The following is a 16,304-nucleotide window of genomic DNA, read 5'->3' on the forward strand; positions in this document are numbered from 1 at the left end:
TCTTTATCTTTAGATGTCTTCTTGTGTTAAAACTTCTACCACCCTGACTAAAGCACAAGTCCCAGCAGAGGAAAATCAGCCCCAAAGCATAACGCTGCCACCGTGATCATGATGTCCTGGTGATGTGCAGTGCTGTAGGAATTATGGCTACAAAGTTCAACATGGCCCCACATGCTTTTTAATAACCTGGTGTACACGGTTGCAAAACGTATTCAGGGTTGGATGGTTCATGTCTTGCTACTACAGCCCATTTAGTACACGACCATTGCTCGCCAGAAATTCCTGCAGCTCCCCTAATGCTGCTGTAGGCCTCTCAGCAGCCTCCAGACCAGTTTTCCCATCAGTTTTGGAGGGATATCCAGGTCTTGGTTGTGCCATATATATGTCTCCAATGATCGTGTGCCATGGCATACCCACGCACCCTTCTCTTGATTTGATATATTTTTCATTACTTGTTTTATAAAACATTTGTCTCAACTCTTCTTTGTACACGTAAATCACCCCTTAAGATCAGAGGAATTAGCAAAAGTGGAGCCAATAAAGGTAGCAGCACTGAAACACAGACATCAGCTGAGCTTTTCAATCCTTTGTTCTTTGTTGAAATTCGAAGTGTTCTTCTAACTTTAACTTGAGCTCTGGTGTAACTGTACACTCCTGTGTGTCTATCCAGGCCTTTTCATTAAGGATCACCTCATTTAATAATTGCTTTCTTATGTTGCTGTGAAAAAAAAAAGAACAGGACACTGTGTAGAGAATATCAGGCCATTTTTAATTATAGACTCTCACATAAGAAATACAGGTAAACTTTATATCTGCAATTTGTCATAGTAGTCAGCATCAACTCATCTGAGCTGTCTTTTGGCTCCTATAATAACCGCAAGTTATATAAAAACATCTGTCCACCTTAAAGCACAACATCGTATAACGGACTCTATTCTTCAGCATAAATTCTCTATCCTGTTTCCTGCCATGCAATAGATTAGATCCATAATAAGAAGTGTCAAGATTTTAACATTTTTGAACACAGCTCTTCAAAATGATGGTGACATAATGCAAACAGGGATGAGGAAAGCAAACCACGGCTTAGTTATGGTTACTTGTTGGGTTGTGAAGATCCCTGTGAACAAAGAATAAAAGGACAGACGGACATTCGTGAAGAAAAATCCTTTTCATGAAGCTATGACTGAGCGGAAGTTTGTGTGTTAAAATAACAAGCGTGAGTTGATGGTTGCGAGTGATCAACATGTGAAAACCTGCATCAAACAGTGCAACAGAATCCATCAAACGCGCTTTTCTTGAATAGTTTGTCACACTTCACTCGTTTCAGGTTTCAACCTGCAAGCGAAGTGGTCGTTTATTAGAGGTGGACCGCTAATAACCAGAGATTTATGTCTTTAAGGTGCCTTTTTTTAATAGGACGTGCTAAAATTTTTACATGAATTCATTAGATCATTTGAGTAAGTTACGTCTATGCAGATTCCCTCTATTTGCCTTTACTACAACACACAAACATCAGTACACAGCAGGTGCTGGTTTCTACTCTCTTCTGATGATAATTTGCATGTAATGCAGAGCAAATGAATCACTCCATTTTAAAAAGGGCTTTCTTTGACATTAAAATTCATGCAAACACTGACATGCATTTCGAAAGCAAAGTTATTTACATGGATTAAAGAGGAAAACAAAACTGCAAATCAAAAGAAGAGGAAAAAAAGTCTGATAAGCCAAAAGAAAAACTAAGATGTGTTTAAATGAAAAGTGAGAGGGCAAAAGGTGTCCCAATGCTGCATACAGTATGTTTTCATTACAAAGCATCACACGATGCTGCCTGATCACAGCCCTGCGTTAGCTGTAAACCAGCCTATTTGCTCTACTGTTCAGTCGCCACCTCAAAACAATGGTTATTGAATTAAATCGAGGAAAAAAAGTAAAGTGCTAAAAATTTACAAAGAAAGGTAACAAAAATAAAACCAAGAAAATATATCAATATTGCTGTTAACCACCTTAAACTCTCCTTCTCTTTGTGGGTAAACTACACACAGGTGACCTGGATAAGTGGGCTGCAAGTCATAAGGTATTTAAGTGCAATTAGGTCTAGGCCTTTAAAATCCAATTAAAGAAACCTCAGCTAACAGAGGTTGAGAAACAGCTGCCAGTGACTGGACTTCATGCTGTCATGATCACACATTTATACCGTTTCTCAGTATTTATCGCTTTGGTTTGCCAAAACAAAGCCTGCTCATTATTCTGCAAGCACATCACAGATAAAAATTAGCAGTCTGCCTCTGCTCTGCTCATCTTATTGTACCCAAAGAATCTCAGCTTTTCTCTTTGTGTTCTCAGCACAAAAGTGAGGAGGTACAGAGCCCGAGTATCATGGCGGCATTATGGAGGGTGTATCCGAAACCGATGGGAGGCGACCATGGTTTAAAAGAAGACTGAATGATCATCTACAAAGGCCTCTTGCCAGAAATGAATCATTTGTGTATGCTTATGTGAATTTTATGTGCAGTGTGTGTCTGGTGTAAAGCACGTTGTAACGCTGGTTTTGAAGTGCTAAGCTAACAAACGTTATTACTTATTTTTCAGTTATTCTTGAGACACCAAACGTCTGCTGGGAAATCTTGACTCTGAGCTTTTGTACGAATGTTACTTTGACGCCCATCTAAATGCAACATCTAGCATGACAGAAGGCTCTTCTAGTATGATAAAACACCCCGCCACAAGATCTCCAATCCAGATGTTCTGCTCATTGCACAGAACACTGTATAATAACTGGTGAAACTAGGACATCAGGACACCCATGGGCACAGACTTGCACCTATCACTTGAAGTCCAAACCTGTACTTTGACAACACCACACCAAAAAGCAAACAAACAAAAAACCCCAAGTCCACAGAGATGTTTCAGTTAGGGAGCTGGAAGCAGTCTTCAGGCACGGGGGCATGTTGTTTTCTCCTGCAACATTTGTGGATGGGTGAGAATCGAGCTGGTGTCGAGGGGTTTCCCTCCTCTGAGTGTTGGGGTGCTGCTGCTTTGCTATTCAGCCTGACAGCTGAATGAACCTGTGCCTTTCTCCAGGTGTAAAGCAGTCTGTAACAGTTTAAATAAAACTTGACACAACACAAACCAGTAATACACAGATGTTTTTGCCTGCGTGTGATTTTAATATCCGTCAGTAGTGGGGTGGTTGTGTTGGTGAACATTCCGGTTTAATGGGGTCTGCAGGTCAACCTTGTGCATGTTTGGTGATTTATACTTTGAAGCTGTGTGACTTTAAGCCATTCCAGTCATTCCAAATTAAAGCCATCTATCAAAAACGTGGATAAGCATTTTTAATAAACTGCTTCCGCTAATTTAGTGTCACGAGCTAAAGTTAGGGCCACAGTGCACAGAAGGTGCTTTAAACACACCTGGAAGTATTTATTCATGTGGGACAGCTTCAGTTTCATCTTCTCTACCCAAAACAATTCACAGAGGAAGACTTTCCATTGCCACTGTATACTGCAGCGACAAGCTGCTGTTACAAAGATCTCAGTCGAGAGGCTGTGGGTCTGCTATAGGCATAGTGTGCAGAACCTCGTCCAGTAACTGCAGAGCTCTATGCAGGTGGATCTCAATCCAGCAGGGGGTCTCCTTGATGCTCTGGCGTGGGTAGTCAGGCCCCCAGCCTTTAACAAAGCTCATCCTGAGAATACATAACCTCCGCAGGTCGTCCACACCGATTCCAGCTGCTGCTGACAAACCTGACAGTAGACAGAAAGACACAATTAAAACCACTGTGACAAAAACAAACCAACCCAAAATGCATCCCTCAATCAGGCAATTTTCACAGATGAATTCGGGACAATGTTGGGAACAAGTCTAAAGTATCCATGTCTCTGTACCAGAGCACAGCAAGGGGGATAGTGTGCTTAGTACACAGCCTGCAGGAGGCCAGAAAACCACTAGCTGTAAACTCACTGGACTATCAGAAGCAATATCCCCAAAACTCTATAAATAAAAGCAACCATAGAGAATTCAGTATCTGAGCTGACTATATCAAACAATTGTGTTCTCCTGTTCACCTCCATCAGGTAATATCCGGGAAAAGTCTTCAGGTGAGCTTACAAGTGATTCTCATCAACTACAAGTGAAGCTATTTATTAAACTTAATAGTAAGGACATTCTTAAACCAAAATATGTTTTTCAGATGATTGTTTTTCTTATACTTAGATGACAGTAAACTCAATATTGTGAGGTTTTGGATGTACAGACACTCAGATTATGTCTATATGAAAAGTAACACATCCAAAGATTTCCAGCTTCAGTTTTGGAGTGGGGTAGTCAAGACTCTACTGAGCAGGAGTCCATAAAATCATTTTGATTTAGTTTCTGTTCATAGCATCAGTATTTGCAGTTGCTATATCTTACTAATAGCTGGAGCTATCCCTCCTACTGATCCAGGTCCAGGTATATTTCCAGCCACAGCTGCTGCTTGAGCTGCTGCTGCTGCTTGAGCCGTAGCAGCCTGCTGTTGCATCTGTCTGTGGCACTGACGCAAGTCGAATACCTGGTGGGACAGACGACACTCTGAATACTGTTTTTATTTACATTTCTCAAACCAAAATATATGAAAGCTGACAAGTTTATTACACAGGAAAAATTGCTGTGGACTGAAACCTGTGGCCTCACCTTGATGTAAGCGCTGGGGTAGATTTTGTGAACTGCGTCACCGGGGGCTCGGCCCGCCTCTCTGTCCAGGTAGTAACTCTGAACAAACACAGCATGGTCACTGAGGCATCGCACCCACACATCTCCCTCGCCTTTACACTCCAGCTGGACCCCTTTACCAATGTGTAGTCTGTCAGAAAAGAAGGAAAACATGAGAAAGAGAATGAACTGGAGTGACTTTCTCCAAAACATGGTGTGCACTTCCTATAAATGTCAGCTTTGCACTCAGAAATTACACATAAACAAGGCCTTGATCCATAGATCATTTCAAAGGTAAACACACAATGTGATTGTCATTTTTGATGTGGACACATATTTACACAAAACAAACAGCAATTCCAAAATCTACTTTCATTCAGCCTCAGAGGTAAATGTTTGAAATTATTCCTGTAAAATTCATGTTTATAGGAGACTCCAGCTGCCTCCTCTGATATTCCTCTATTATGCAACTCCTCACTTCCCTAAATCTATAGTTGAGGATGGCATGACCCACAGAACACCCATTGTCACATTTACAGGAAATACGCAAGTTGTTGCTTAAAATGTAGCAAAAAGTGCCAAACGTTATGTTTCAAGTCAAATGACTTCTCATGCCAGTAGAATAAAGGGTCTCTTTAAGTAAACAGGAAGGCATAAACGGAAGTTATAAGAAGAACAGATTCTTCTGAAATTTCTACCCACAGTCATGTGAAAAGACATTATTTTTCTCTTGGCAATCTTACTGCATCCATATGAATTAAGAGGGTATGTAGAAATTCATCAAATGGACTTTATTCTTTGATCACCAGCAAATGTGACCACCTTGACAAAAGCAGAAATTTTGGAGCATCCGGGTTTGTGACAAGACAATACTAAAGAGGACAGACATCAGCAGTGATCTTAGAGAAATAATTACTGCTGTCCATCAATCTGGGAAGAGTTGGAGGGTCATTTCCAAACAATTTGAAGTTTGTCATTCTACAGTAAGAAAGACATTAACAAGTAGAAAACATTCAAGAGAGCTGCCAATCTTCCCTGGCCTCAAGGTCAATGCTCAGAGAAACTGCAAAAAAATAAAACAAAACAAAATAAAAACAAAACAAAAAACCCCACAAACATATCACTCATCTAAGCATGACGTTCAAAACAGTGTGGCTTGTATGGAAGTGCTGCCAGAAGAAAACATCTCTCTACAAAGAACACGGCAGCACGGATTCGTTTGCAAAGTTTTATATGAAAAAACTGCCAGATTTCTGGAAGAATGTCCTTTAGACTGTGGCTATAATCCACAGCACCACATTTGGCAAAAAAAACAAACAACATATTAGCACAAATACCTCATAACAACTGTCAAGCACGGTGGTGGTCATGTGAGGATTTTGGTGTTTTGTAACCACAGGACCTGAGCACCTTGTTCTAAATGAGGCAACCATGAAATCTCCTGTATACCAACTTATTCTAAAGTCAAAAGCGAGGTTATCAGTAGGACAACTACAGCTTGGCTAAAAGGTCGTCATGCAACAGGACAATGATCCCTAGCACAGCAGCAAATCTACAACAGCATGACTGACATGTGGACTTGGCCCAGCCAAAGTCCAGACCTCAAGACCAATACTCAAGAAAACCAATACTTAAGAACACCATACTCAAGACCTGCTGTGACAGGACCTTTAGAGATCTACACATAAACAAATGGCCACAAATCACAATAAACCGAATCAAAGGTGTAAAGAAGAGCACGCCAAAATTACACAATGATGTAAGAGACTGATTAAGTCACACAGAAAATGATTACTTTGAGTTATTGCTGGTAAAGGTGGTTTGCTGGTAAACAGTTGACTGGTGTGGTGCATTTGGTTTTTCACGTGGCTGTATGTAACATATGGTACTGTTCAGTTTCAAACATTTAACCAAAACTGATACAACTAATCTGTAAAAAATAGGGATGGGTATCGTTTAGGGTTTATCCGATACCGGTGCCAAACCGGTACCGGTGCTCAAACGGTGCTCAAAGAATGGAGAACACCAACTTTGTCCAAAAACCTCTCATGTTCAGCTGTTTTTTCTAAAAAGATAACAATGTTAGCCTTTTCTGCAGCTATGGGGCATATATGGTATCACTCTTGGCTGGAAGCAGTGCTTAAACAATGGAAAAAACACAAACTTTGTCCTAAACCTCTTATGTTTAACTGTTTTCCACTTTTTCTTTGGTCATTTTAGCCTTTTTGGTCAGGGTGAAGGGAGTATCTGCCATCAAACAAGAAGACAGCCACATGTATCTATGATGGTGTTTGCTAGTTCACCTTACCTGCATTAATGTAATAACGTGGTTAGCCTACTCAACGTAAATTACATACGAACAAAATGAAGCTACTCATGCAGAGAAGAACGGCTGCTGCTGCCATCATCATCAGTCATGATTTCTGCTACACTGGCAGGGCTGGGGGCCAGGACTCTCTTCTTCGGGTTTTTGGGGGATGTTGCTCCGGGTCCGATAACAGGCACCACACCCGCAGTAGATGTGCACGGAGTGAGGTCTCGCAGCAAGCTATCAAATACGGTGCATTTCTCGGCTTAAAAAAACAACAACAAAAAACGCTATGCGTCGCCAGGTGTTTCATCGGATTTGAGGTGTTACCTCCTTTGCACAGTATCACAGTATCACCTTAAAGCACTTGTTGCAGGCTGCTGAGTTTGCATATTTTGCTGTGAAGTACAGCCATACATTTGACCGCTTCGCTGTGGGCATTTTTAATCTGTAGCTCTGCTCTAAAAGAACGTACGTACCTGGACCCGCCTACTATCCTCGGAAACGTAAAATGATTGGCTAGAATCTAAAGTGTATCACAGCTCAGGAAAAAAAAGCACCGAAAAAAAGCACCGAAATGTGCGCTGCTTTTCGGTCTGGTTACTACCGTTTATGTCAGAACCGGTGCCATCATGGCACCGGATACCGGTACCCATCCCTAGTAAAAAACAATACAAAACAAACAAACAAACAAAAACGCAAACCAAGCAAAACACGTTAAAATCTCAGTTCATTATTCTTGTTGGTGCCTACCTTGCTCTCTCGATAGCCTCAGTGCGATGTACATTACTGAGCTGGCCCAAACAGAACCTGTCACCGCCTGAGGGGTCCACATAGCCATCTACAGTCACTATGGGGCACGAGGAGGGCACTTTAAATGTCTCCCCAACCTGAACATCCATCTCAAAGTAGGCAATGGAACACCAGTAGTCAGGAGCTGAAACAGAGGGTAAGAAGATCTCAATAATTTCACATCATCAATAGAAATGAACCATAGTTAATCCTCAAGGCTACATAAACTTTCTTATCTTTGAGTTATATATGTATATATAAATCTATAATGAAAGAAAAACCAAACTACATTTTACATTTATAAAAGTGTGATGCTTTCAAATCAGACTTTCTATTGTATTCACCCCTGAAACAGGGTTTGTGTATTTGGGTGGGTGGGCTGTGTTCCCTCACCTGGATGATTGGATATAGGAGGCTGAAAGGCGAGCTCATTGTGCACTGGCCCTGAGAAAGAGAGAGATGTCAGCGATCACCTGCTCTGCAAAGTAAAGTCTGTGATTTTATAAAAAGTTACAGCTGTAGTGTCAGTGTGTACCTACAGTAGTGTGCTGGATGTGGTATAGGAGGGTGATGCTGTAGATGCCCGTTGCTGTGGTGGGGTATGGTGGGAGTGAAGCCATTCCTGGGCCAGGCGGAGGTGGGATCTGAGGAGAGAACGAAAGTCAGATCTGAAGCTGGACAGACAAAGACAAGGAACTCCAAAAAGTGCAACACACTTTCAAAGACGAGAAGCAGACAGTATGAAACGTTCACACTGACAAGCAAGTTTACGAGGTGATGTTTTATGACTGTATCTTACTGCCTGATCCAGCAGCAACAGCAGGAAAGGATGCCGTTGAGGCAGAGGTGGAGGGCTCAGGGGGCGGGAGCAGAGTTGGAGTTGGAAATGATTCCGACGGTGGTGGCCGACTACTGGTTGGGGGATGCTGGATGGTCTGAAGGGAGTGGCTGCCATCAATGGAGGACACACTCTGCTGTCCATCAAAATCAAACTCATCCTTAACGATCATGGATGAGCTGTGCCCGGCGGAGCTGTTTATGGTCAGTCCTGATAAGTCTGCACACCGAGAGAAAGGACAGGTAGAACAGGTCACTGGCAGCACCAGATGCTCATGGGTATGCAGATGTGTGTAAATATCACAACACTTAAGGCGGCAAAGCAGCTGTCAAACTACAATCTGTGTTACAGACCAGAGTTATTATAGTTTTGTGTTTTTTTTTATTAAATTTTGATTCTTGTTTTTGATTCAGTTTAGTTTTTATTTTTGAAAATGTTTAGTTTGGGCTTATTTTTGTATTAGTTTCAGTTTTAAAATATTATCATATGGAGGGCATATGTCAGAGACAATATTAGAAAATCAGCACAGGTATTACAATAAACACATAACCTTTTATCCATCAATACCTCATCAGGCAAGTATTACCTTTTTTTTTTTTTAAACAAAACTACCAAATGAATGAATAAAAGCGAAATGCTTCACAGTAACTTTGTACGTCCACAAATGTGTTTTATTAACTGTTGGTAGCCAAATTTGTAACTCAGATTATAACTGGATCAACTGCAAATCTTAAATGAACCTCACCAACATTACTCACCTATGCCAGGAGACACCACCCTCTCATAGTGATAGGGGTTCACGCACACACAGTCACACTTGAGGTCAAAGGCAAACTGGCAGTATTTCACGTGCTTCAGTTCATTCTTATGCAGGTCAGGCCAGCGCCACAGCCGTGCATAGATTACATGAGGGAAGCCTTTACGTCCAGCCACCTGGGAACAATGAGAAACAGAAAAAAAGAGTTAATTCATTTATATGCTTGCTGCAGAAAAGGACGCCTATTGTCAACTTTTGTGTAGCTCATTGATATTTCTCAAACGGAAACCGATGTTTTAATAGTTTAACTGTATATAATATCTGTAAATACAATACCATTGCATTTATGTGTCATAAATTATTATAAATGCAAACAAAGAAAAAAAAAAGGAAAACAAAATCATTGACAATTAACAATGTCAAATAAATGAAGGTACCGTAATTGTCGGGCTATAAGCCGCTACTTTTTGCACAAGCTTTGAACCCTGCGGCTTTTAGTCAGGTGCGGCTTTTCTATGGATTGTCCATGATTTTTGTCATATTGTAAGACGATTTGTTTTGTTTGTTCCGCTGTTGTACGGCACTACGTTGCCTGGCGGAAGGGCATGCGATCAGACACACAGTATCGGGGTTCAAGAGTGGTATGTTGGTCACATGTCCATCTGCCAGGCAACATAGTGCCGTACATGTAGCGCGAAAAACAAACTTCAAAGTAGCGCTACGCGTTCAGTGGGAGACGTGGATGATGAGCGGCAATAATCTTGCGAAAAGCAAGTTATGCTCAACTCCACCGGTGGAATCTGACAGCGTGGAAAAGTGTGAAAACATCCATGATCACCAACGGATTTCGAAGGGCTGGACTGCTGCACGATGGAGAGGAGGACACCGCCACGGCCCTTCTGAGGGTGTTCGACTCTGACAAAGAGGATTTGTTTGGTTTTGAAAGTGACAACGAAGGAAAGAAGATGAGAGTGGATGACGAAGCCACCCTGAGCCTGTTCGTTTCCGACACTGGAGAAGAGGACTTTGGTGGTTTTAGTGCGCAGGAAGAAGAGAAAGATGGTGGTGAATGACTGACTTTTCTTCTTGTTGAAGCTGTGTCACTGCACCTGAGCCTAAAAGGTAGTCTGAATCTATTTTTCTGGTGTGCTGTAGGTTATTGTTATGTACTACATTTGTTACTCATTTATGAAGCACAGTACATGTTTCGTACTTGTAATTACCGCTACTTGTACATATACTTAAAAAGTTGTGCAAATATGTACCCATAACTTGTTTTTCAAAATATTAATAAAAGGGATGTGTCTCCAAACAGCCATCTCTTTCCTGACTATTCCCTTTGTGCATATTCTCTTACATATGATAAGTCAACATTGAAACACCTGCGGCTTTTAGTCAGGTGCGGCTAATGTATGTACAAAACAGGATTTTCCCCTGATTTTAGCTTGTGCGGCTAATATTCAGGTGCACTTTGTAGTCCGGGAAATACGGTACATACAACCTGAAGTAAGGCATAAAAATTTCCTCTTTTTTCTTGGAAGTCCTTCTTACATTAGCAGGAGGCAAAAAGAGTTCTGACTGGATGAATTACATTAGGTATATGTTCACCTGTGTGTCGGCATGTTTAAACGTGCTAGTAAATGAGTGAGTATGTGTGTTTGTAAGCCTTTAAAAGAAAATGTGGCGGGTGCGCTCAAGAAACGCGAGCATATCAGGATTCTCTGAGGTTTGCCCTGCACTTTGATGTGACGTTTCCTGCTGCAGATAACAGACGTTCTGATGGAGTAGATGTTAGCATCCAGTTTAAAAGCCCTCGGGTCAGTGGATCAGCGTTTTATTGGCCCATGTATGTTTTTTATGGGCCTCTGGGGAAAAAGAATATATTCATGCAATTTTCAAACTTACATGATGACAGTGCAAAACCATGACATAGTCTCCACCGTGTTTTACAGATGGCTATAGATTTTCACTGTTGTACCTCTCTCCTGGTCTCATCTGTGTATATCAGTGACAATTTGATCCAAAAATATCAAATTAAGTTTCTTCCCTCTCACCTGTTGCCACTGATTTTCCGCCCTAGTTTCCCTTCCAGTGACACCATTTCTGGCAGATGGCTCATCTTAAGGGCCATTCCTTAGTTTAGTTTTAAGGCCTGCCACATATTTTGTCCTCCTCTTGTCCAGTTTCCTCAAATTTCTTTAAGAACTCACTGCACACCATGCTGAGATCTGCCAAATCTGTTGGATAATAGCTCTTTGCAAATTACCTTTGCGGTGCAGAAATACTATTTTTTTTCTGACAAGCGGTGCTATCTTTGGCAATTTTCATAGATGTGTAAAACCTCATGACCACTGATGTATTAAGCAGAAACAGCCTTTATATTTAAATACCTGCAGCCGTCCATCAAGTGTCCTCTGAATGGTCACACACTTGCTCGGGTGAGCCCCATTGGTGGTGATAGCTGTAATGAGAGAGTCAAGTTCGTCTTTTTTCTCCTTCAGCTTCTTCACCAAGCTCTCGATGGCGCGCTTGGCAAACGTCTCGCTCTCGCCGCCCTGCCTGTGACACATGAGGCTGTGTACAATGCTAAGGCAGGCATCATTGCTGGTAGGAGTGTTGGTGATGGACATCTCGGCTAATGTTTTTCCCACTGCGGCTTTTTGACACGGTTTCACCTCATTGTCAAGATGTTAGGGCAGAGAGACTGTCACAGTTAAGCGGTGCTTCTTAATGAGACTGGTGACAAGCTCTGGAAGTAAAATGAAAAGCAAAAAAAAAAAAAAAATCAGTTTAAAAATCAGTTTAATTACTGAAAAGCTGATTCAGCTTTTCAGTAATTTTGAAACCTCTAGAATAGATTATGGTGCTGCACAGCTCAGTAGGTAAATATGAAGACATAAGACAAAACATTTTAACAGCATTTTTTCTGTTGAGTTACTGCCTTGTTAATTCAAAAGACAGATTAGCTTTCCAGGAAAACAAAACAACAACAACAAACAAACAGGATTTCTGTTTTGAGTCTGGGTGGCTGGCAGCAGGTGTGAACCAGAAACTCTAACCTTATAAAGAAAAAAGAAGTTTTTAGCCGCATAATGACAATGCTAGCTCACCAACAACCAAATGACATGTCGAAGCGGCCTTCCGTATATCCACAGCCGAGTTTAGAAACTCCCGTAGCTTTTTATTCGTGGGTAAAAATTAAGTTTGAGTTGTTGTGTTCGCTAGCTGCTCAGCTAACTAGCGGCGCCAGTCTGGCTGCCGCTTGTTCAGGAGGAAGCTTCAGGAAATTACTCCCAATTGACAGACATAACCGGAAATGCGCGCACAATCTCTTCAAAATTAAAGGTTGGGCACTCAACAATGGTTTGGTCTACAGGCGCATTAAAAGTTGGTCATACAAGCCACAAAGTATTATTTTCTTTTCAACACAAATTCAGAGGGATCAAAATATATATTAGGTGCATAGATTAATCGCCTTTGCCTGTAATTTTATTTTGATGTGCTTTCACGGATATAACTGCTTTAATTAAAGCCAACTCTCTTGTAGTTCTTGCTACCCGATACCAAAATATCAGCTAGCACAGATGACTGTTGATAGCAAACTACGTAGCGTGCAACCGTGAGGTTAGCAGACATGTTTGTTATTGTGGCAAGTTCCGCCGCACACGACATCAAGCAACAACGTGATCACTCACAAGTAGTAAAACACTGTTTGGTGAGTAAGGTCTTTGTAGTTTAAAAACACAAACTCGTTTTTAGTGTTTCAAACCTTCCACTTTACGCTTACCTGGAGTTAGCAGGTGTAGCGGCTAACAGACGAGCCCTGTCCCCAAGTAGCCGTGCCGACAGGGACCAGCGATGGGTCTGTGCAGGTCCTGCACACCGCCTAGGTTATCCTTATAATTTCCAGCAGGTGTTTTAAGGAAAGACGGGGAAAAGCTCCGACGTCCGTAAACCCCTTCTTTATACTCTATAGAGTGAAGCGCGGATTAAATCAGAGTCAAATCTCAGATTTCGTGGAAACTCACGACTGGTCTGCTCACTCCTCTCTAACCATTTCCTTCAGTGGCGCGTTGCGCATGCGTAAAGAGCGCCAGCTCTCGTTCTCATAACTCACGGTTTTAATTTTACTTTTAGCTGTATTAGTACACCTGCTGCTATTACAGATATTGTAACTAATTATTACTGCAGCAACTTCTCACTACATCAAAGACCTCATGATTTCTCTGAATGCATTTACTTTGCCTGCCCGTCTATTACTCTGACCTGCACCTGGCGTGTTTTCTCTCCGTTTTGAAAACTTTAAAGTAATATATTTACATTTCTTTCTGTGTCAGAAGAAGGCCCTACAGATATAGATGTTTTTTCCCCTTTTTCTTTCATATCATCAACTTTCTAATAAGTGGATGACCTGCTCTGTCTCCTGAGCTACAGCTATCCCAAAACCAAACCATTCCACCTTCGATATGGGGTATCTTGAAATTTTGGGGGTATTTCCACTGCACTAGAGTGCTTTAGAGGTGGTTTTCAACAGGTCTCCAGTATTTGCGTGATTCTGGACTGAAAGGTTTCAGATTATTTAGCTTTTGGGCAACAGTTAAGTTTGTGCCTATCTTTAAAACAAATGCTGCAAAACTCAGCTACAGATGAGAAAATACAGTAAAATACTTATATGAGATATAATTTTTATTTTATTATTTTTGTTAGATTGTCCTTGACTGAAATAGAACTTTATAAATCATACATTTCCTCAAGGTATGTTTGTATGCAGGATGGCTCTTTAAATAAGGATCATGTGGAAACATTTGTGCTCAGTCAATATTTGATACTGATAATGTCTAGTAAGAATATGTCAGTTTACACATTTCTGCTTTCTGCTGCGCTCTTTAGGGGTTGCCATAGTGGATCGTTTGCCTTCATTTCACCCCATCTCTGCCATCCTATTCTGTCCTATGCATGTCCTCCTTCACTACATCCATGAATCTTCTTTGTGGGTTTCCTCTTCTCCTGCCTGGAAGCCCAGTACATCCACAATTCCTTCTCTCCACATATCCAAACCATCTCAGGCTTGCCCCCTTAACTTTGTTTCCAAATCGCTCAGCCTGAGTTGTCTCTCTCATATACTCATTTCTAATCCTGTTCATTCTAGTCACTCCCAGCGACAATTTCAGCACCTTCAACTCAGCCATCTCCAGCTCCACCTCCTGTCTCCAAAAAAACATAATAACAAGCCTTATTACCATCTTGTGACCCTTCCCTTGCTGCTATTCTCCTGTTACAAATCACCCCTGACACTGATCTCCACCCACTCTGCCTTGCCTCCCGAACACACCTTTCCCCTTCCTTTACCTTAGGTGAGCATTAGGACCACCACAGTGTTGGCCAACAACACTGGAGAGATGGAGACTGGTCCAGTATGGAAATCTCAGTTTTTTTGCTGGATGCCCTTCCACACTGTTGACTAGTACTTTCCTTTTTTCACTCACAAGAAATAATAATAATAAAAAAAAAAAAAACGAGACGAAAATTTTCTGGAGAGACGAGAGCCAATCAGAATTAATTAAGTTGTGTAGAGAGGCAGAACAAGTTTGGAAGTGATCCAAACAGAAGTAGTCTCTTGCTGCAGCAAGGTTAGATGTGCATAATTTGATCTGCCGCTTACAAACAGGGTGCAGAAGCTCCCATGCACCCTGTTTCTCAGGAAAATGCGGCAAAATGTCAATGCCTGGGAGGAAGAGAAGAGCGGACGGGGACCAGGTAAATCTAAGAGACTGAAACCAGCAATAAAAGATTTACAAATACACACATCCATATGTTAGAAAGAAAGTTACCTGAGGGTCTAACATTTACAATGAGGCAAGAGGTCACTGTAATTACATATTTACATACAATCTAACACATACCTTACAATCTCTGTGTCATAGTGTTATATATCTTTAGTCAGTATAAACATTGTTAACACAGGGTTGCAGTTACTGCAAACACGAGTCTCAGCAGAAGGAAATGTTTCGTATTGATCTTCCAGCGTTTAGTGAAACATGAAGGTTTTATTTTAGCTGCTCCTCCACAGCTGCTTATTTTATTTACACATTATTTTCCCCTCTGCGCTTAACGAGGTGCTAATCACAGACGTGAAAACATCTGCTGCGGTGTTTATTTGGGATGAAGAGTAGACGCTGTTTATCTTTGATGGCACGCTCATTTTACCCTCTTCACGTTAATGAGAGCATGTTTTGCACACACACACACACACGCACGCACACACACCAAAGTTTAAATGCCCCACTGGTTACCCATTTGTCCCAATTACAGATGTGACTATTACCCACTGACAGGCACACGATGATGATTAATTATCAGCTTTGGTAGCTAATGTAGTTGGCATGCCCCCATAATATGACTTTAATTGTCTATCATCTTTCTCTTTGTTTCCCTTTCTTATCACCCCCTCACTGAGCTCATTGTGCTCTGATCTTTATTCCTAGCAAATAACCTTGACTGAAGAAATTGCGAGGACAATTATTTTTTAATTCTCAGTGTCTCCCTTTTCTCTGTTCTTGTCAGTTGCACTTTATTCCCATTTCTCACTCTTAAGTGATACTTCTTTTTCTTCCCCTCCCGCTGTCCATGAGCAACATGATAATTAAAAATCGTGACCTCGTTATTTTAGTTTCAGTCACAATTCATGAATAGAGGGAGCACCAGAGCTGAAAGGGAAATGAAAAACTGATCTAGAAATATACACACTCACACACGGCCTGACTTGGCTGTATGTTGTTTAAGTCCCATCACTTACCAGCAGAGTGCAGTAACCACCAGCCTATAAACCACCAGCTCTGCTCTGTGTCCACCTCCCGACGAAATTTATGATGAATTTTGTTGGTTCATTTGCTGTGACAAATATGTGTAATGCAAGC

The 16,304-nt window shown here is 41.4% G+C and overlaps 1 protein-coding gene across 2 annotated transcripts; it reads right to left on the reverse strand.

Moving 5' to 3' along the window:
- Positions 1-748: 748 nt before the first annotated feature.
- On the reverse strand, positions 749-13,470 carry LOC102292622 (mothers against decapentaplegic homolog 4). Of its 2 annotated transcripts, none has more exons than XM_005916152.3 (10): positions 13,175-13,470; positions 11,778-12,136; positions 9,389-9,563; positions 8,592-8,849; positions 8,332-8,436; positions 8,186-8,236; positions 7,754-7,937; positions 4,675-4,843; positions 4,414-4,552; positions 749-3,746 (listed from the first exon to the last, which is right to left on the reverse strand). In XM_005916152.3, exons 2-10 carry the CDS (start codon positions 12,015-12,017, stop codon positions 3,535-3,537), a joined length of 1,533 nt encoding a protein of 510 aa, XP_005916214.1. In that variant the 5' UTR covers positions 12,018-12,136; positions 13,175-13,470; the 3' UTR covers positions 749-3,534. The 2 variants fall into 2 exon arrangements, with proteins under 2 accessions (XP_005916214.1, XP_014186746.1); XM_014331260.2 differs by lacking the exon at positions 13,175-13,470 and adding an exon at positions 12,498-13,157.
- Between the last annotated feature and the right edge of the window lie 2,834 nt (positions 13,471-16,304).

Source organism: Haplochromis burtoni, unplaced genomic scaffold, assembly GCF_018398535.1.
Source record: "Haplochromis burtoni strain Fernald_Lab_line unplaced genomic scaffold, NCSU_Asbu1 Contig_18, whole genome shotgun sequence".
Lineage (NCBI taxonomy): Eukaryota > Metazoa > Chordata > Actinopteri > Cichliformes > Cichlidae > Haplochromis > Haplochromis burtoni.